The sequence below is a fragment of the Gopherus evgoodei genome, chromosome 6 (assembly GCF_007399415.2).
Source record: "Gopherus evgoodei ecotype Sinaloan lineage chromosome 6, rGopEvg1_v1.p, whole genome shotgun sequence".
In the NCBI taxonomy this organism is placed as follows: domain Eukaryota; kingdom Metazoa; phylum Chordata; order Testudines; family Testudinidae; genus Gopherus; species Gopherus evgoodei.
Genome location: NC_044327.1, coordinates 48,042,461 through 48,065,328, shown reverse-complemented (window position 1 = coordinate 48,065,328; position 22,868 = coordinate 48,042,461). Strand labels below are relative to the sequence as shown.

Below are 22,868 nucleotides of genomic sequence, written 5' to 3'. Positions count from 1 at the left end.
TTGATGGTCTTAGTCCAGTTTTTAGTGGACTAGTGTCCACATCACAATTAGCACTTTTTACAGTTTTCCAAGAAAGGCGAAGGATTTACACTTGATCTGGCTCTCACTGAAGTCAGTAGAGAACTTCCATTTACTTCAACAGAAGCATAATCAGGCCCTTAATATGCATGGAAACTGAATTACTCTGTACTATTACGGATGATCTTTCAAGGTCACTGTGAGAGAAGCTTGCATGGTACTTCCTGTTCTGTAGCAGTCCTGTGCATGAATAGATGACTTCGGTCTTCTTGGGGAATGCCGGTCTAGCACTTCTCACAAGATCTGATATTTAATTTGAAAATTATTTTGAAGTGTGGTGGAGAGGAAGATCCTGGGAGTGTATGCAAATACAGAAATGATCCAACATTCAGCACTAGCTTTCACACACATTCTTGAGCATTAAAAACTGATTTATTAACAGAGGAATGTTGGTGAGGACACTGCTTTTATTACCCCGGATTTTTGCAAAGGGATGTGGTTGGTGTCTTATTTCCACACAGCCACCTAGAATCTGATGGCACCTGTAAGAGAATAGGACACATACTGTAATATAGTATAATCACTGGCTATGAGCCCAAGTACTGATTTGTAACTTAAATCTGTCTTCTAGCCTGGAGGCAGTAATGCTACCAGCTCAGCTCTACAGACACTTAAATCATAAGGAATCATGTAATACAGGACTAGAATGCCATCAGGTGGCTCAAATATCAAAAACCATGAACATGACCCTCAAGGATTTTATCAAAACATCCAACCAGAAATTTCCTTACTTTCTTTGCTCTCTTCCATTTAAGATATTTCTACATGCAACATTGTTTACAAATATAATTAGATGAATTGTTATTATAGGTCATTGACTTAAGCACATCTTAGTAGATATTTGACTAAAAAGTATTCTTGTTTCCCACATAAAAATGCATTACATAAAAGGAAAAAAGACAACAACAAAAAAGGCCATCATTTTGATGACGAACAGGATTTTCCACAATGCCTATTATTCAGAAGGAATTTTCTGACACATGCAGTATATATTTATGTTTGTTAAATATATGTAAGGAATGACCCAGAACAGAGTGTGCATGTTTTGTGAGGTATTGGAATATCTTTGAGTACATAATAAGACTGAGAGCTTCAAGTAGAGTTTAATGGCATTATTTTTTTAATGGTGTCTGCCTTGTAAGAGTCATTTCAGCATTAGTTGTGGATACTTGCAAGACAAGGGCAGAGCACATGAGGCTGTAGCAGTTGTAAAGATGATGATTACTCAGCTGATTATGAAGTCTTTAAATTCTTAAAATGAATAAAAGCAAATAGTGAATAGAAAATATTTCTTATTTTTGCCTCTTCTTCCTCTCTTCATTGTACGTATTGAAAGGCGATTGATGTAATTGTTTGCTTCCAATCTATATATATATTATTGCATATCTATCTTTGGTGGTCACTCAGATTGTTCCTTTTAAATATAATTTATAAATAGATTTGTATGTGTTTTACATCATTTAAAATGCTTTAAAAAGAGTCTGATAAACCATGTTTTAATCCTATTGAGGTAAGTGAAATACCAAATGGAACTAGGAAAAAATTAATAAATGGTGTGATGTCTATTTAACAAGAATGCTGCTGCACATTACATTTTCAACATATTGAGGAATATGCCCATTTTCTTGAACTGTTTTGTTATTCCTGTATTGAATGTAAAAGAAAAAATAGCTTCTCTCCTGTCAACTGACTGGTGTGATGTAATTCTGATTAGCTAAATCTGCCTTCTTCATTGAGGTTAATATAGTTTGACAGCACCTCGATTAGGAAGCAATAATTTTTGTTGATAGTAAACAGTTGGTCACTTTCAGCAGAGATGGGGAATGTCTTTTGTCTTACATTAGATTTGAGCTGTTGGCTAAAATGGAGTTAAATTCCAGTGATTCCAAAAGTAAAGTGATGTGTTCAGGAGTGGAATGGCAGAGCATGTTGTAGTGTTATGTTATGCCATGGTAGCACCCAAAGGCCCTAATTAGATTGGGGCATCATTGTGGTGGGTCCTGTGGAAACATAGGGAAGAGGCATTTTCAGTCCTGAATGGATTGCATCTAAAAGATTTTGGAAAGGAGTGCAGAGACTGACTTTTGTTGTAAGAACTATAGATTATCACACATAAAAAGTGTGTCATTAGCACCTATGCAAGATGAGTCAAATTGTGTTAGAATGACACAGAGCATTGTCCTATGGAGACAGAAGTGAGGTTAATGATTAACCTTATCAGGAAAGCGGTCAGATTTTATTAACAGCTGCCATAAGTGCAATTCCATACCTTCAAGAAATCGATGTATGTGATAAATAGCTTTTCAATCTAGATCAATAACTTGATTTGGATTACACAGTTTGATTTGTGTTTGCATTTAATTTTGTTTCACTTAATGTAAAAAACTGAAAAAGGAGAAATAGCAAGTACATTTCTTGGATAGAATTCCATATACACAGTTTTGTGTTGTTTTATTTCATTTGTGATAAATGAAAAATCCCAGTGAAACAATGTGCTGTGCTCTAGTAACTGGGGTGTTAAAAATAAAGTGTCCGATGCTAATGTTGATTGTGATCTGGTATCTATTACAACATGTGGAGGTGGTAATGCCACATATGATAGGTGGAGAAAAGGAACCAAGAACGTTGTGCAAACAGTTATTTACTTCTCCAAAGACTGTTTACTTCCTGGAATGTGAAACTAAGTAAACTCCTTGACAGAAGGAAGCTGAGGTATCTTTATTTACAGAAGGCTAGATTCTGGTACCCTTACTTACACTAGGTAACACTTTTCTCAACCAGTGGTCCCATTGATGTCAGTCAGACTACCTGAGGAATAAAGTTCTATCCAACATGAAATTAATATTAATGGTTTCTTTAGCTGAATGCTCTGGTGCTGTCAGTGGGGAGACTACCTTCACCCATTTCCCACATTTGTTTAGTTCTCGCTGGCAAGGAAAGTTGAATATGACTGCCTCTAGAGCCCTTCAGTATTACACAGTATTCCCCTTTTTTCTTGTCTGCCATCTCTTGATATGGAGTAGGCTATACAGCCCATGTGTGCTTAGGACGAAACTTAGTCCACAAATTTTGATCCACTGCATGGCAGCACATTGTGTGGCTATTACATGACTAGGGTAGATTGCTCAAATGTAGGTGATTATTTCTGTTGCCCTCAAACTGCACCTCATTATGTGAACCTAGCTTAGCAATATTTTTAAATTTTTCTGAAAGGCAGAAAGAAGTACTCATGCTCATTTACTCTTTCCTTCTCCCTCCCTTTTTACTGAAGAGAAACATTTTGCCTTCTGCCATTGCCAAATTATTTAGAAGAGTGTAAATTGAAGCCATTTATGTTGAAAGGTGCTATTGGAGCAGACTGTTTATACAAGTGTAAGAAACTGTAGCATAGAAATATTTGGTCTAGTCTGTAAGGAAAAGGTTTCTCAATTATTTTTTAAATTTCTACTTCTGGAATATTGATTATAATGTAGAAAAAGCACGTGTCTAACAGCCTCTAATTTATGCATCACTCTTTTAGTGTAGTCCAGACAGTGGGTTTTTTTTTTTATGAAGAAAACTTTTTTGTTACATTGTTGGCAAAATGAATTTAATATTAACTTTAAAATTACTTCAGCTCAGAACTGACTACCACATACTCCATAGTTGTGGTGAAGTTTATTGGTGGCCTGTGAGCTCTTATAATGTGAATTTAGAGTAAATTATTGGCTAATACAAAGCTGTAAATATTTGTCTGTCAGTTGGTGGACGAGTGAGTCAGGAGTTAAATTACACACGCCAGAAGATTGGAGAAGAGGCCATGTTTAATCCCCAGCTCATGATTCAAACACCACAAGAAGATGGTGCTAATGTACTAACAACAGAAGCACTCAGACAGCACCTTGACTCTGCACTTCAAGCCAGCAGGGTACACGTTTATATGTACAACAGGTAAGGTGGGGAAGCAAAGGCATTTCTGATCTTATGTGGATCTAACATGTAGACTTATTCTCTGCTTTACATGCATTTTTGAAAGGCTAGCAATTCAGAACACCTTTCATTGGCACTGCATTTTGATTTGGATTTGATTGTCAAGGACTTAGATATTTGACAGTTTTATAACAGTGAGAGATTGGGTCTCAATTAATAAAGTAAAGATAAGAAGCGTTGGATCAGAGCCTGAAACCTTTACTCACACGAGTAGTCCTGCAGTATCAGACTATTGCTTGGTAAAGTAGAGGTGACTCTGCACCACAGAACCTGCATGTGGTGTTAGCACCTGCCTGGTGGGATTTAGAGCAGTAAGAAGCCCTCCACATTGGAGATGCCCTCACTCACTGCGACCTGAAGGAAACAAGTAATGACTGTGGACACGAGTGGAGATAACATTCCAAGACTTTGGGAACAGGGGCCATACGAATAGATGGGGAATGGAGTCCCGATTGATTTGGTGTACACACAAGGATGCCAAACTTGGGTTTCTCAGTCTCTGTACAGGTGCTTAATGTATCTGAGGTCTGCTTGATTAAATTATCTATCTAAAAATAAAGTTAAGCATAGTAATAGGAATAAATGTGTCTAGTAATAAGGATGACTTTTAACAAAAAGTATCCACTGTTGACCCTGGGCTAGATAGTAGAGTTAGGTACACCGCTGAGGCCCAGTTCCTGCCAGGCTTACCTCTTGGTTGGGGAAGTATCTGATACACACTTATCTATCAGAGCGGGAGCCCAGCATGGGTAGAGCCATGGTCCTGCTTATGCCCTGTCCCTTCCTGCCCTCTCGTTTCTAGGGGAATATGTCCAGGATAGCTCCTGTACTTTCCTGAGTGCTAGAAGCTGAGATGATAATAGTTGTAACACAGCCAAACTGGGAGGTAGACTCTTAACTCCTCCTACTCTCCAGCACAGATGAATTAGGGCTAGGATTGTTCTAGCCTTCTGAGCTTGATTCTGTCCCTCCTGCCTGCACCCTCTTTAGTCACATTAATTAGTGCCTTACGCTGTCAGTAGTCCCACTTACAGGAGCCAGATCCTGCCACCTTCATTCACATTGAATAACACATTGCTCCAAGAGTAGCTCCATTGTTTTTAATTACTTTTATACCATGCCTACTTGCCATGCCTAACACAAACTCTGTAGATGCACCAAAAGAGGCCTTTGCACTGTGAGGTGTGGGGTGCTAACTCCAAATGAGACCTCCCTTTCTCGGTACTTACCACCTAGAAGTGAGGCATCTACATATGTGAATTGCAGTTTTAAATGTGTGTTGTGTTTATATAAAGCATTCTTTTGATTGTGGAAGAAATTTTTGTTCTTTATATTTTTTACAGACAATGGAAATTGGAGCATTTATGTTTTAAATCAGGAGAACTTATCACAGAAGCAGGGTACATGGACCAGGTAGATATACCAGGAGTTTGGTTTCTACACATTTTACTTCCCCACTCTTCGTAATAACTTCCACTTGTGCACTTTGATATGTTCGAGCCTAAATGTATTTGCTTTTTTCCCTTCTAACTTTGACAGATTATAGAATATCTTTACCCTTGTTTAATCATCACACCTTTGGACTGCTTCTGGGAGGGAGCAAAGTTACAGGCAGGGACTGCCTATCTATTGTAAGTGAACTGTTTTATTTTTTAATCTGTGGGGGGGTTTTAAATTGTAAAACTGTGCATGTTTTCACATTCCATTCCCATTGTTTATTCAGATGCGGGTTTAATCAAGAAATAAAAACATTAGTGATGAGTCAGAAAATGTATATGGATTTTATTTTTTAATTGAACAAAAAGAGCTCCACAAAGTTTTTTTTTCCCTTTTTCCTCAGAAGCTGAATTGTAGGCATCAAATTAATCTTCATTTATTTTTACTATTACATTAACATGCAAAAGAAAATGCAGCCTTTTATGACCTTTTAAAGTTGTTTGCTTTTTTGGAAATAAACTTTGTTTTTGCCCTTGAAAACCACAAAGGCATTGATTGCTTGAGAATTCAGTTTAGCTTAGCTGTGGATAAATGTACGTGGATAATTGTCAAGAGTAAAATCTCAAGTCTTCCTAAGAAGTAAAAAGCTAATTCTTTGTTTATTAGATCATTAAAGAAACAAAAATAGTATCTTTTATGAGAGGTTTTCCACAGCGTACTATTGTGATATTATATGCACTCAGTCCTTCAAAGAGTTAATTGTTAATCTGTGCAGACATTTTTGGTTAATTATGCAAGAGTTAGCATTTGAGTTATTGTTTCTGCCCTGGTTTGCATGTGTCTGTAAAGCAATTTGCAATGGCCATCTCCTAACCTTTAGTGTACAGTCTTAGATGGGGAAATAAGGGGTTTTGTGTTTTCTGGTTGGGAGATTTGGAATAATGACTCAAGCCTGGTTAAGCAGATACAGTGTGGTTTGAACCACAAAATAAGGCTGCCAAAAGCCTTTCTGGTCTATCAACATCACAAATTCAAAAGTGGGGGGTAGGACAAGTGGCAGGGATAGTGGTGATGGCCGTGGCAGCAGGGAGTTTGCTTGCTGATTGCCAAGCTGTCAGAGAATTGGAAGGAGCACAGTAGTATTAGAGGTAATAAAGATCAGATATTTTGATTGATTACATTTGAAAAACATTTATTAGACTAAACGAGTAGTAATCTGACACTGTGTGAAATTCTTTCTCCCCTCTGTCCCCCTCACTCCCCTTTGGCGGTATTGCTTTGAAGCAGCAGTTGGCTGCCTTTTGGGGGGTGGAGGGCAAGGTGGCTATGTGAGTATATTTACTGCAATTAACATGCAAATATTCCCTTTATTACAAAAAAGATAAGGCTGATCTTTATCTATGGGGCTTTTAAATAAGGTTGCATCAGGACTACATGAAGACAATATATAAACAAAACCAATTAAAATATATATTTAATTTGATAAAATAGGTTTCAAAAGTGGATTACAGCTCAAAATAGCTAAAATAGCATTCTAGTCTTTGTACAAATACAGATTTGAAAACTAAAGGCTTTTCTTCAATGTATTTTCCATCTTCCTACCCCTAATTTCTTTTACAGAGGGAAACCTCCTTTGCAGTGGATAAACTTTGACCCCTTAGAATTCTTGGAAGAGTTAAAAAAAATAAACTATCAAGTAGAGAGCTGGGAGGAGATGCTGAATAAAGCAGAGGTTGGTCATGGTTATATGGATCGACCTTGCCTGAATCCTACAGATCCTGATTGTCCAGTCACAGCCCCCAACAAAAATTCAACCAAAGTAAGCTTGCTTGTCATCTGTGGACTATTTCAGAGAAGTGGGTGTATGTGAGGAGGGAAGGGAAAGAGCTGTAATTTTTTAAAAGCAACACAAGTCTCATATTTCCAAGCAATCTTTATTATTTGATTCCTGTTATATGGGCTTAATCACGAGCTGCTAACTTTCTTCAGTCTCTGAGGCAATACTGTGACTCAGAGTCAGATTATGGCTCTTCAGCCATGGGCTTGATGGGAGATGGTACCACAGTGACACACTGTCCCATCTGGAACACCAATAGTCATTTGCCTCAGGCAGGCAGAGTGACTCCTGGAGTGCAGGAGCAGTGCAGCTGCTGCTACACACTGACATGGTGTACCATGCTGGGCCAGTTTTGCTGACCTGTGCAGAGGGTTGGCAAGTCCTTGGCCCCAACTTCACCTGCCCCCTCCAACCCACTATGACAACTCTGGTGATGCCAGAGTTGTATAGTCACTGAGCTTGATTTTACTTTTAGTTGCTGGTAAGTCAAGAGTAACCAAACTGAAGTCAGTAGGGTTACATAAGAGTAAAATCAACATACAAGTAGGAAAATCAGGTCTGTTGTACTTTTGGCATATAAGAACTATGATTATGCCTGGTCTCACCATAGAAGCACGTCGGGGGAGGAAGGGCCTTGTGTCTTCTACCCAGCAGACTACCTGGTGCAAGTCTTGACTCAAGCCAATCCTTAGTGTCATTTGTTTTTTTTGTCCTTTCATAATTCACTCTCTCATCACACAAACATATTAACATGCAAAAGCTCACGGAAAGAAATAAAATTGTAATAAAGAATGAGGTTCACTTGTTGAGTCCCACTTGGAATTGAATGTGCTTGAAGATCTCTTCCACCTCACTGAAGTTAATGGGAGTCAGTTGGCCAGACCAAGTCATTTCCAGGGTTTCAGTGGGAGTTTTGCCTGAGTAAGAAACTTCAGGAACAGACTGCACATTTACATGACAAATCATATTCCTAATACTATTTTGAATTTGCATATTCAGGATGCATATTCCAAATAGTATATCTACATGGGCAGAGAAAATGAATTATCTGGAAAAGTGTTAGCAAGGAGTGCTTCCTTGTGGATTTTGTAGTAGATTCATGGAGCACATTCATGTACTGAGTATTAGGATTACAAGTGAGAACTTCCTGTCATAAAAATATAGTTAATCTGTATTTTACACAGTGTAAAAATAAATATAACCAACTAAACAAAAACATTATGGTTTAAGCTTTGAAGTCTCATGAAGAAATATTTGGCTAGCTCCAGCTCTTTGCTGGAAGTTAATCATGAAGGCTGTTCTGTTTGATAAGCACATTTTTAGCATTTGACTTCTGTTTTATTTTATTCCAGTGTACTAGATGTTGATGTCAAATATGATTTGTTTGCTAAGTCACACAGCTGGATGACTTATCAATAATTTTATTTTAGCCTCTTGATGTGGCCCTTGTTTTGAGTGGTGGATGCTACGGACTGTCAAAAAAGTACATGCACTGGCAGGAGGAGTTGATTGTAGGTGGGACAGTCAAGAATGATACTGGAAAACTTGTCAGGTAAACACACAGAGTTTTAAAGTAAATTCTTTAGCTTTACACTGTTAGGAGTTTAAAAAAAAAGTACAAAACCAATTGCCTCCTAAAATCAGTGAATGTTGCAAAACTTTCATACAAAAGAGAGAAGCAAACTGCATGCTGAAGTCACTGCTGCCTGCTTCAGACCCAGCAGACATAAACGTATTCCTCAGATGGAAGGCTTTTTCTGGTGACTTAGGCCCAGATCCACAAAGGGACTTACATTGTGATGCTAAGTGTTGCAATGTCTAACTTTTAGGTTCCTAAAAAAATCACAAGAACATAGGTGCCTAAGTTCAGGCTTCAGGGAGGTGCGTATCTCTGCTTGAAATCCATGAACCTGGAGAAGATAGCCACTCCTCCACCAAACTTACATGCAGTATCCAATCCAGTAGTCATGCTTAGAGGCTGCCTAGATCTACACAAAACAGCCAAAGATTAGGGTAAGGAAGAGGAGGCAGATCTTCCTTATAACCATTAACCCATTGGTTAGTGTACTCACCCAGGATGTGGGAGATCACTGATTCAAGTCCTCCCTCTCCCTGATGAGAAGGGATTTGAATAGGGAGTGTCACCTCTCCAGTGAGCATCCTAACCACTGTACTGTACTTCAACAGGAGACTGAGGGAGCCCCACATCAGAATATCCTATAGGATAATGGTTAGGGCATTCACCTGAGATTGAATTCTACTCTGTATGGCAGTATATCTTGAATAAACATTGTGATGGATGTTACAAAAACCTGGAATGTGGCAGGTATCTCAAAAGAATTCCTGGGACCCCAGCACATCATATGAAGAAACAGGACTGTCCTTGGAAACAATGGGACATATAGTCATTTTACATATATGTAGAGTAGCAGAAGTTTAAGATGCAGGTTATATATTAAAATAAAATTAAATGGATGTGTTCATGCTGAGACATAACATAAGTATCATTGAAAAGTTAAAAAATGCATGCAGAATTTTAATAAAAGTTTTTGTAAAGATTTTGAAGTTTTTACACTGAGTATTATGGGTTTTTTATTTTATTTTAATGAATTTAATATATTCTGGGAAGTTGAACTGCAGCATAGTTTAAGAAGTAGCCAAAAATACATCTAAAGTGAAATGTGTTCAGTCTTTCTTTGGATGGCCGTGTGTGCTAGATGCAATTATATAATGTTGAACAGAGAGTAAAAATTTGCTGATGAACAGCGATCACCCTTTGTGTAATCCTTGTTGCTTGTCAAGAGTTCAGTCTGGCATTTTTCCCCAAGGAAAGCAAAAATCCCAAAGCCCCTGGATGAAGAATTATTGACAACTTGTTACATTATGCAGTATTCCTCGCTATTCCTCTGCCCTCCCTAGTTCATATATTAGAAATTAAATAGTATATGGACTATTAATTTAATTTTTGTCTTTGTCCAAAAACAGATTTGTAAGGTTACATCCTTTAGGTCAGAAATGGATTCTATTGAAGTTCATGGCAAAGCTTCTATTGTCTTAAGTGGAATCCGAATCTGGCCCTAAATACTGTAAAATATCAATACATCTGTACCAGTAACTAAATAGAATAATTATTCTGGGTCAATTTTAATGTGCCTTATAAAAGAAAAATATTCTTGCAAGTTGCTCTAAGGCTCTCATTCAAGACTTTATGCAATGAAAATCACTTCCTGAAAATGTTTGTTTTATACCTTTTCCTCCTTCTCCCTCTCCCTGTTACAGTGCTCAGGCTTTGCAGACCATGTTTCAGTTAATGACTCCTAAGCAAATGTATGAACACTTCAAGGGGTATGAGTATGTTTCACACATCAACTGGAATGAAGACAAGGCAGCTGCAGTTCTGGAAGCCTGGCAGAGGATGTATGTTGAGGTAAAATACAAAGTCACCTGGAAATTATGCTTTGAAATTTATAGATGATCGTAGTCCAATAAGGAAGATGCTTAATGTGTGGGTGTGTCCTGGTTCTAAAGCAACAATGTACTCACTGCAACAGGATATTTTAAAATATGGCTTTTCTTTCTTCTTTTTAATATAACAACTATTTGGCTGTTCACATATGAGTAACACTAAGAAAAGGTACTGTTTATTTTTTGTTCCTGTTATTGAGAACATTTTTCTTATTTGCTGAGACGGAAAATGAACTGAAGATGTAAGTGCTAGATTGAATTTAAAAGCACTTGGTCAGTGTGATTACTGGAGAAAGGTGTCTGGAAAACATTAGCTAGCGATAGAATCTGCTCACAGCTGCAGTCCCATTGGTGAGGTCATGTGACATTATCTGGCCTTTGTTTCCCAGGCCTTGACCTCTGCTGAGCTGCTTGTGACCTCCCTAAAGTAGCCGGCCAATGAAGAAAGAGAGGAGTGCCCTTAAGAATTTGTTGTTTTGGATTAGAGGCAAGACTGATATAACAAGAGTTAGAGAGAAAAGGAAGAGAGCAGAAAAGCCTTCCTAAATTTCAATATTGAAAATTTTTCTGAATGAACTGTGATTGCCTTCTCAGCAAAACACACATTCTGATTTGATCTTCAGTAACTTGCAATGAATATGTACTGAATGCATTAGTGATTTCAAGTAGGATCAACAAAATCTCCTCTGAAGGGTGTACATTTTAATGCTAATGATTAAGACAAAAGTTGGCTTCAAATGTATAGTGCAGAAAGCTCATAATGTATCCCCTTTGTTTAGTAATGCTTATTGTTAAATATCTGTTCACAGGTAGTTCATCAAAGTGTTGCACAAAACTCTACTCAGAAGGTGCTTTCCTTTACTACAACTACTCTGGATGACATCCTAAAATCATTTTCTGACGTCAGTGTTATCAGAGTTGCTAGCGGCTACTTATTAATGGTAAAATAAATGTAATCTTGTTTGTTTAATTTCTCTAGTGTTCTAACTGCTTTTAACATACATGTGCATTATTGACTCCATCCTGCGGTATATATGGTAATTTTCATAATGCCTAGGATGAAATTGTCAGTTTGCAATTTGTGCATCTTTGACTTATGAGTTATCACCTGTTTATATAACATCTCTAATGTGTGTACTCTTTTTAAAATGTATTTTGTGTGCAAGCTTTTGGTTGGGGGAGGTAAACATTAGAATATGACACATTCTAATGTTTTGCTTTTGTTTTTTCCATTGTTCTGCTTTCAGCTTGCCTATGCCTGTTTAACCATGCTGCGGTGGGACTGTGCCAAGTCCCAGGGTGCCGTGGGGCTGGCAGGAGTCTTGTTGGTTGCACTCTCAGTGGCTGCAGGATTGGGCCTGTGCTCATTGATTGGAATTTCCTTTAATGCTGCCACAACTCAGGTATTAAGGAGCTATTTAGTCTGCTGTTCGATTACAAGTGCTCTGTTAGTAAACAAACCCATCAGAATCAGTCTTTTGAAAAATAAAAATGCTGAGTTTAGATTTTAGTTCTATACTTGTGCCTGTTTCCTCCAGCAGCTCACATTTCATATGTCCCACTTTGAGAAATTGCAAAAATAGTGCTCCTGATGGATGTTAAAGAGAGAGGCCCCAATCCTGCAACTTACTTTATGCAGGCGGACCCCAGTGCACTGATTTCTGCAGAGGTGCAGAATAGGGGACCAGATATTTTGCTCTTAAATCTGAAAGTATCAGACTGCCCAAGTTCTACCAAAATACACTTGGGATCTAATCCGGTATTCCTTGTCTACCCAAATCTCTCATTGACTTCAGTGGGATTTTGCATGCATAAGGAATGCAGCATCAGTCCCTTAGCACTATTTCAGAAAGAAAGTTACTAGCCTTACTTTATCCTTTATTTTTTTGTTCCTGCCCATAGATTCCTGTTTAAAGTGTGCCGGGAATATTGTTTAATTAGCCATTTAATATCTGGCTACATGGTAGGTCATAAGTGTAATATAAACAGCGTCCTTGTTTTTTTCCACAGGTTTTGCCTTTTCTTGCTCTTGGAGTTGGAGTAGATGATGTTTTCCTTTTGGCACATGCATTTAGTGAAACGGGGCAGAATAAGAGAATTCCGTTTGAGGTAATGATAACATGATAACACCAATGATAACAATTCCTTTTTTATTTATAAAGGAGTGATAACTGAAAATACTAAATAATCATTAACATATGAGCATTGTGGAATCCCAAATCCTCTAATTGTTGCAGCATTCTCCCTCTAAACTGGGTTTTTGTGTTCAGTTTGGAGTTCCGTATCAGAATTACAAATCTGTGTAAAAAAGCAACGTGTATTTCCTTGTTTTTTATTGTATACAAACTGTCTTCCACATGCTCTTTTGTCATGTGTCTTAGCACACAAGCACCAGAGACTCCTTTACCTGTAGCCACCATATGCTTTTAAATCAACAGCAAACAGCCCTGTAGGTTGACAAACAATCCTTTCTCATTTTTTTTTAAACAAAGTATGAAGCTTTGTGTGGTCCTGGGTTTGTTGCTACATGCTTCCCAAGACACTGTAGATACATAGTTTAGCCATGAGTTTAATGCATGCTTATTTTGTCTGAAAAGTATTTAAAACAAGTGACTGAACTGATACAAAACATAACCTCATTAATAAAAGAAATATTTGATATCTAATCTCAGCATCACTTTATCTTTGAATTTTGAAGCCATGCTAAGCCTTCTTTTCCCCCTAAAGAATTGTTAGCGCTTTATGTGGCACCTGCTATATTGTCAGATTATGTTAAGTGGATGCTTTTATTTCAGTACGGACTTGTTATAGATTGCCATTGTCATCATGTTACATCTACAATGGTGATCTTTCGCTGCTACCTCACAGCTCCATTTGCAGGTTCTAACCCTTAAACACTCAATGCTGTATACTCTTGAATTCATTGGACTCTTAAGATATGTTTTATGTTTTTCAGGATAGAACAGGTGAATGTTTGAAGCGAACAGGAGCAAGCGTTGCCCTTACATCTATCAGCAATGTTACTGCCTTCTTTATGGCTGCCTTAATTCCTATTCCTGCTTTACGGGCATTTTCACTCCAAGTAAGTTGATATCAGGTTTTGCTGGCTTTTATGATTGTGCTTATATCATGGTAGGGCGAGGATAGTAACTCTCAGTGATAGTATCATGGTCAGTACTGGGTACTTCTCCATTCCACTGCATTGACTTCTGCTCCCTAGTCTACCACACATATAGAAGGAGATGACAACACCCATTCTTTTCACCCTTACTCTGCTCCTCCTAGTTCTTGCAAATGGATCCTGACCCTCTGATGTCCCACAGGAGACTAAAAGAGCACCCTGACCATCCAACGGTCTCCCAGCACAAAAACAAAAAAGTAGAAAACTAAGCGAGATTTAACACACACACACACCTCTGCAGCTGAAAGCAGCAGGCTATACACTAGCCTACAAAATCAGATTGCTGACTGGGAGTATAATTCTTTGTGCAATGACAGCAACAAGGAGCACTGCTGCCACATTAACTATTACCACAGCAATAGGTACTTCCCTTATTCCCAATGTCTTTTTAACAGAGTATTGGAACAAAGTATATCGATAATTTCATGTGCCCAACTACTTTGAGAGAATGTGTGAATGTTATGAATGGAAAGCTCTCTCTCTCTCGCTCTCTGGTATTTATGTTTGTGATAAAACATTTTCAGAGAGATTAAATATTGAGAGATATCAAAGGAAGCTCCTCTTGAAAGCTGAAGGGCTCTTTGAAGAGAGCTCTGTGAGGTTCTCCTCTGACACTGCTCTAACACATAGGCAATTTATAGCACTGTCTGACCTTAGTACACAGCAGAGAAACTGTACTTTTTCAATAGTAATTTTTCTTCTGTTGTAGCCTGGCTCTCTAATCGTTTTTCATTCTACTTGACCCTTGACCTACCCAGAGGAAGTGAGGCTGCAATTTTTCTTAATACCTGTGGCAATTATTGCAGTTTTCAGAGGCTCAGGCATGTCTGCATTAAGCTGTGAAACGATAAGCAGTTACTGATTACAGCTGCATGAGGACCAATGAACATTAATAATTTACTATTTTTCTTCTCAATAGGCATTTTGATAGTTAATAATATAGAAAATACAGGAAAACACAGGCTTCACTGTTCTGCATTGTGTATCTTCAAATGATATCTAAAATTAGGGATGCAAGTTTTTAGCAGTGATTCATTTGTTGTGGGATGGGAACAGGGGGCAGGGCAGTAATACAATTAATCCTGAAAGCCACTTTCATCTCTTATGGGGGATATTGACAGAGGAATTACTTAAAATCTTATGGCAAAGATAAGCTGTTGTAGACTTTGTTCAGGATTCATGCCTATTCACATACACAATGATTAACATAGATTTCAGCACTCACTGTTAGAGCATATGCAAATTGTTGAAAGTAAACATTTTCTTTTTAAACACTCTCTTGGAAAGAAATTATTTATTATGATCTCTTCTACTCCATGGCCCAACTCCAAGGATCCAGCACCTAGCCCAAGTGGTAGAAAGGGCTTTGGATATCTCCACTGGGAGTCCTTGGGAACTTGTTTTCCCCCTTCATTTCATATGCTACACAGTGGCTGCTGAATGGCTCCTTGGAGGCTACCTCAGCCCAATATACTGATCATAGGAAGAAGAGTTGGAGGATCCACACAGAGAGAAATTCTGTGGCCCCAGTCACTCAACTTCTATGTTTTGGGGGCCTTCACAGATGTGGACTCCATGCTGTAAAGGGACACTCAAGTCCTGGGGAGTCTGCCTCAAATATGTCCCCACCACACACACCAGAAATACACCAATTTCACTGCCAGTGGGACATCCACAGAGAGAGCAGCTGTATTAGTCCATGTGTGCATATATATATTAAACTTTTTCTCTCTTCTGTTTGACAGATATATTATGTGACCTATAATTTTGCTGTCAATTCACTCAGTAGTTCACAGTAGCAGGCACATGTTGTCAAATATACCATGCTTTCAAAAAACAAACGTCTGATGATCCAAATGAGGTTTCAGCACATCCAGTGTGTCCAGTATGATTTTCATGTTTAGGTTATTCAGACTGATAAATGTCAGAATTAAGGTCTCTTATAAAGTAGCAGTTATCTTAGAATCTTTCTGTTGGAACTTCTACTCAGTCCTTCTAGTATCTAAAGCAGTACTTGATTTGCCCAGTCTTTTCATCTATTTTGCCATAACCTCTCTCTGCTCATATGTAATAGCACATTTTATACATATGACAGATGGAATAATGTGCAAAATATGCACCCTATGACCTGCACTGAGGATCTGCTGGTAACTGAACAATTTGTGAACACAGATGAAAAATATGAGAATGAAGCCTTTTATTGTTAGAAATGGGGGCATCTATTACTTGTTCTGTATTGCTTCACCAGGTGTAATCAAAATCAGGTGATGCATTTAATCACAGCATTCAGAATCAGTTAACCATGTAAGATTCTAGTGGGTGGTCTGTTTTTACATGTGGATTTCTTTATTTACAATTTTCTTCCTCCCTTTCCCTCTCATTCATGTTTGTTTAAATAAGAACTCCTTGCTGACTTTGACATTTTCCTAGTGGAGCTTAGAAAGCACTGAAATACAGCAGTTCTTTTCGTAGATACTGATTTCTGTTAATCTAGATAGCAAACTTTTAGCAGATGGGCTTAAAAAGAGGGTTACTTTTGACCTTATTTCTTTCTTCATTCACTTTCCTGAAGACATTGCAAGATAGCTGTCAAAGCTTCCGTGGCTTTTGAGGCCCAGGATCTGTAAAATAACTCAGCTGCTGAGGGAGAATAAATGACTTCCTGACTAGCGCGTATAAATGGGAACACAACCTTCAGCCTAGCATATCAACACTTTCTTCTTTCTGAACTTCTGTTATGGGAGCTAATGTAGCTCATCCATACTTCTGAATTGTTCAGTTAATTTAAGAAATTCAAAGCCCACAAAATAGGAGGCTGTTGTCTCAAGAGTTGACTAATGTTTTTCTTTTAAATTCAGATTTATTCTGTAACTTTTGCAGATCTTACATAATGTATTAGCCTTTATCAAATATAAAGAAAAGAAAATCAGCAGTCTTAAAGTGAGCTTCTACAACATATTATCTGAGGGGGGTTGTTTTGCTTTACAGCTTTTATTACGTGGTGGGGGTTGGGTTTTTTTTTTGTCATTTGTTGCTTTCATAAATTGTTTAACTCAAGGGCATAGAATTTGAGATGCTGAATGCTTTTATGAGCATTCATACTCACATTGATTCACCCAAACTCACATTGATTCACCTCCTAGAGGGCTGTCAAGATTGGGTCCTAAATTTATAGATATATATAATATTCTTAAAATTAGTGTAGGCGATCAAAGAAATCTGTGAATTCTTTTGGCCAAATCTGCTGTAAGAACATCTTCAAAAATAGCTCTTTGTTTTATTTCTAAGTGGGGGAGGAAGTGGAAAAATATAAAAACTGAGTCAAATTCTGCCCTACCTGTGCAACCCTGTTGAATTCATGGGACAAATACAGCCCTGGCAGAAGAGGGCACAACTCCATGAAAATCAATAGAACTTAGCCCCACTTACACCAGGGCTGAATTTGGCCCTATATATGTAGTGGGGTTACTTGGATGTTCTAGTAATCAAGCATGGAACTTAGCCCAATAAATTGTAGCAATAACAATTTTCCTCAATGCAAGAATGATGAACTTTTTCCTAAATGTCAAAGTAGGTTGTCATGTGTGGGATTTTCTTCATAATACACAACATCCTGTGTAGCTGAAAGAGATACCTGTGCTTTATTGAGAGAGAGAGAGAATGTAAGTTGTTAAATGAATTCATTATCTTACTCTGTGGAATAACACTGAAAAGGCTTGCCCTCTCCTCTTTTCCAACTCTTTAAACTGTCTCTGCTCCTGTCATGAGGATTTAAGGAGCAGAAGTAAAGCTAGGGGAGGGGAGAATCCAAGACATGTATGCTATCAGAAGGGAGTTGCAGTGAGGCAGCAATAAGGTGGAAGTTTTTGTGACAGGCCTCCTCATCTGCTCATCACCTCTGGCTGTGCAGCACACCCACTCTCCTTGGGTGGTCTACCAGGAATGGCAAAGACTAGCACATACCTTGGGCAGGGCCCCAACCTATCAGCCTTTTTACCTTCTCCCTCAGTGACTCCAGCACAGACTTCCATTCTCTTATTTCAGTTAACAGATGCAGCAGCAGCCACCAGATTTTACAGCAGCAGATTACTAAAATGTTTGTTTGGTTCAGAGAAAGCAGCCAAATTCTTGGAATGTGTTTGATGCTCACTCTTTAGAGAGCCCCTTCATCCCACACCCCCAAATGAGGCCTCAGCTCCTTCCCTCTCGGACTAATCCCAAAATGTTTGTTGACTTTTCAAGAGGGAGGCATGAGGCTCTTCCCACTCCCAGCTCCCTCTGCTGGGTCTTGTGGCTGCTGATTTCAGATTCCCTGTAGTCTAACACTATATTCCCACACTACAGACTTCATTAACTTAGAGTTAAGGTGCAGTTCCTGTTGACATAATCACTGCAAATCAAGGAAATTGTCAATGAAGGCCCAAGTTCGTTCACATGCCTCAATACCCAAACATCACTCAACCCAGACACCAAACCTCCATAACAAACAGTAGCACTGAGAGAAGCCTTTGAGGTCCTGATACATCGGCACTTAGAAACTCTGCTCTTCCTCAATCTCCCCTCCCCTCACTGCAGACCCCACCCACTAACCCTGATTCTCATCCCCCTCCTCCCAAGTCTCCTGCTCTTTTTGCTTCTCTGGGTCCCCAGAGGCAGAAGTATATGTTAGGAGCTGATCTGGGGATTCAGAGAGATAGACTGTATCAGGTCCGTTATCTTCTCTTTGATGAGATGATGAGTGAAGATTGATCAGGAGAACAACTCTTGATATTCATTTTAAACTCTTCATTTTAAAAATTAAAAACTATCTTTTACCTGAGATGTCATTCTGTCTGTGTGAGTGGGTGAGTAAGTCTGGAGTTTGTAAAGACTGGGATACTTCAGCCAGAGGAGTTCATGAAACTATGAGACTGTGAAGGAAATTTCACAAAAGGATTGTTTGAAAAATGTTTTCTTTGGCAAAGTCAGTATATCTGTGACCAAAATTGCATTATTTAGAATTCAGTAGTCCTAGGAAGAGTAATTATGTTTAATGTGGAGACTAAATTTATTCATTAGAGTATGAAGTAGAATGCTGTTAATCCTGCTTAAGTACAAATCCCAACACAATTTTAACTATAGAGCCCCAAGGCAACTGAGACCCAAGGGTTTTGGTACCCACAGTGGAATCCACTAAGGTAAGGGCTGTATGTAGAAGTGTTGGGGAGGAGGGTGTCTATGAAGCTGGGGGCCCAGTTAGAAGGTTTTGTGGATGCTGGAAAAATTAGGGACTATATTGGGAAATTGGGAGCAGGGCTTTGACTGATCTACCAAAATCTCAAAAAGTTTGCAGGAAGGTTGACAGAAGCTCTTACTTTAACTGAATTAATTACTTGTGCTTTATAGATACTTCAGCCGTGATTGACTTTGCAGAATAATAATAATTAAAAAAAAAACTTCTGCAAAGTAGGCTCAGTAAATACCTCCCCTGCTAAAGCAGCAGTTTGTTTTCCTGACAGATTCAATCCATTCTAGAAAGGATCAAAAGGAAATCACTTAATTTTGCAGTCCCGGCTATGACCTTACATACCTTTGTGTGTGGGTATTTATAAATCATGGAATGGTCCTTGGATCTTTTCCCTGAAAGATTCAAGTGTTGGTTAAATGCTAACTAGCCTTTTTAACGCTAAAGAAACTCTTATCAATAGTGACATCTCCAGTCAGATCAGTGGCATGAAAATTTTGCTTTAATCAGGTTAATGATCTTAATATAAAAAGGAGCAGAAGCGTAAACTGCTTTGAAGTACAGTATATTTACAATTTTAGGATTAATATAACTAGAAAATGTTTACACTAGTGGTTCTGTCATTCTCAGAAAGTTGTAATAATAATTGGTGCTTTATAACTTCAGAGTACTGTGTAAGCACTAACTAATCCTCATAACACCACTGGGAGGTTTATTGCTCTGGTTTTGTAGAGGAGGCACAGAAAAAGTCAAAATTGCCTTGTACAAGGCCGCATGATACGGGCTACATTTTCAAAACTGGATATTAATTCTGGATGCCACAGATTCTGGGTTACCAGTTTTGAGACACATGGAGTGTAGTTTTCAGATGTGCTGAGCACCTGAAGCACCCATTGACTTCTTTTGGAGTATTAAGTCCTCATCCTTCTGAAAATCATCAGGCCAAAGGTATAGCAATTTGGGCACTCAAAACCTGTGAAATTCAGTTAGTGACCATTTTTGAAAATTTGGGCCAAAATTGCACACAACACAGAAGTTACATGCAGGAGGCAGGCAAGAACATGCCATCTGTTTATGCCGTTTCCTTAAATTGAGCCACACACATTGAGCCACGGTAGAGTAACATGCTTCTTATATGTTGTTGGTAACTTAGGCCGAACCCAAAGAGCTTAATGCTGTTTCTTGTTGATTTTTTTTTTTTCAGAATAATTTTGAACATTTTGCTCATTTGAGTTTGAAATGAGGTTTTGTTTTCTGGGTTAATTTCTTCTTTCTCCACACGCTGTTCTTCTTTCTTTACACACTGTTCTTCCATCTTTTATGGTCATTCATAGTATTTAATATGTGTTTTAGAGAATGGTTTTGGATGTGTATTTTACTCTTTACCCTCTAATCGGGTGAAGGAATCCCATTGTTCATGTCACTTGTCATTTCATGATTGTAGATTGTCAGGTCTTTGGGGCAGGGTCCAATTTTTTGTTCTCTGTTGGACAGCACCTAATACAATGGGATTCTGGTCCATGGCAGATCATCTGGACACTACTACAGAACAAATTAATAACAATAATATGTGCTGCACCCTGTTTGTTTATATGCAATAGGTAGGGGAACAGTTGAGATTTGAATTTAATTTTCATTTTAAAATTAATATTTAATATCCTTGTTCCATTTTAAAAAATTATTTTAATTAAGTTGGCTCATTAATCAAACTGTATTAAACTTGAGTGGGGGAGTTCTATAAATAATCCTGAAATATTACTCTGTTTTTTATAGCTGGATTTTAGCTAATTACATCAAATGTATAGTACATTACTACATTTAGCATTTTCATTAAAATTTAATTAGAGCTTTTTCCATTATTGATTTAACACGATTCTGTAATGTTATAGTGATAGCTAACTGACTTCATAGCTTTCAAATTGATAGCTACAGTTTTAACCCCAGGGTGTTTTTTTTCTTTCTGCATTATTAAAACTGCAGTAATACAAATTCTCTTGCAAGAATATAATTTATTGTATTTATTTTTTTCAGTTTTAAAATATGTCCATCACCATGTCTTGGTGGACGTACATAAGAACAATATAAAATTTAATATTACAGACTTTAATTAAATACAGTTACTCACCATAATGAAATGAAAATACCTCTCTCAACCCCCCAGGCTAAAGTCTGAATGTACTCATGAGCTGATATGACAAATGGATAGACATGTTGGAATTGAAAGGAGTTTGTAAGCTTTTTAAGCCTGTGTCCTAAAAGCATGAAGTTTAGTGATGACATCTCTTTACCTCCACTTGGTTTCTAGGCTGCTGTTGTTGTGGTATTCAACTTTGCCATGGTTCTGCTGATTTTTCCTGCTATTCTAAGCATGGACCTTTACCGTCGAGAGGACAGGAGATTGGATATATTCTGCTGCTTTACAAGGTGAGGCTATCTGGGAGTATTACTTTGTATCAAACAATCTCCTTGTGGTTAACACTTGGGGCTAACACAGCAGCCCTTCTGTGTGAATAGTTTCCACTGCAGTGAGCAGGAGTTCTGCATGCTTCAGGACTGCAGGATCAGGCCCACAGTAGCATGTTGTCAGCATGATTTTATCACTAACAGGTGAAGCACGTTTGCTATCTTGGTTTTCTGACTGGGTAGATGTAAAACAATAAACAGTGCTTTCTCTGTTCCATACATACTGTGCCACACACACTCATTTTACTCTTTGGAGCATAACTTTCCAGAAGTTTGTAGCAGACTCATGCTTTGAGAATATCCACAAGTGTTTAGTTCACTGTTTTTATTATTTTTGTAGGATCCCAAAGAGAGGCCTATGTGGTGAAGTAGAAGGATGGGGGGTTGGGGTGAGGCAAGAGTTATTTCCATTTTGGGTGTTTCGGGGACCGGCCAAAATGTGAGGGCCTCAAGGCATCACTTGTACTTAAAGTTATCATCAGCTTTGTATAATTATTACTGTTATACATGGAAACCTGTAAACATTACGGAAAAAAAAACTTCCAGAAGTTTAGAATTGGGAATTGCCTTAAGGGTACAGCTCTTTGTAGGGCTGGGAGAGGTGCTAAAAGGGCCATGCCACAGCAGAACAGACTTGAACAGAATTAGGCCTGGTCTACACATAAAACTTAGGGTGACATAGCTATGGCACTCATGGATGTGCAAAATCCATATCCCTGAGCACCACAGCTGAGCCGACCTAAACCCTGCTGTAGGCTTGGCAAGGTCAGTGGAAGCATTGTTCGATCACCCTAGCTTCTGTCACTCAGGGAGGCGGAGTTACTACAGCAATAGAAGAATCCCTTTTATTGCTGCAGTAAGAGTTAACACTATGAGGTGACAGAGGCACAGCTGCAGCACCATAGTTATGCCGCTGTAACTCTCATAGTGTAGACAAGCCCTCAGTGATGGGGCTGCAGCATCAGCTCCACCATCCAGGAAATCAATGCAGCATGAACTCTGCCGCCTCTCTACCTCCCATATGCACTGAGCCAGCTTTGTGGCAAATGCTTATGGAGCAGAGCCCATGGAAAGACTAGAGTCACTGGCAGGGAACTTGGGGGTTCTTGCGGTACATCAGCACCCCTGCCTTGAAGTAATAATAGCAACTGAGTGCACGACTTCCATCATTTTACAGGGTATACATTTTTGTTCAATGGCTTTCAGTGCCCTTG

At 38.5% G+C, this 22,868-nt stretch overlaps 1 protein-coding gene across 1 annotated transcript in view; it reads left to right on the top strand.

Annotated features, from left to right (window-relative positions):
- The window catches only part of PTCH1 (patched 1), a 76,142-nt gene that overhangs the window by 26,189 nt on the left and 27,085 nt on the right, over positions 1-22,868 (top strand). Inside the window, exons 3-13 of the mRNA XM_030567133.1 lie at positions 3,819-4,008; positions 5,391-5,460; positions 5,587-5,678; positions 7,105-7,303; positions 8,752-8,873; positions 10,601-10,748; positions 11,596-11,727; positions 12,034-12,189; positions 12,797-12,895; positions 13,743-13,868; positions 21,497-21,615. Of these exons, the coding sequence (XP_030422993.1) occupies positions 3,819-4,008; positions 5,391-5,460; positions 5,587-5,678; positions 7,105-7,303; positions 8,752-8,873; positions 10,601-10,748; positions 11,596-11,727; positions 12,034-12,189; positions 12,797-12,895; positions 13,743-13,868; positions 21,497-21,615 (1,453 nt within the window). The remainder of the gene's footprint in view (positions 1-3,818; positions 4,009-5,390; positions 5,461-5,586; positions 5,679-7,104; positions 7,304-8,751; positions 8,874-10,600; positions 10,749-11,595; positions 11,728-12,033; positions 12,190-12,796; positions 12,896-13,742; positions 13,869-21,496; positions 21,616-22,868) is intronic.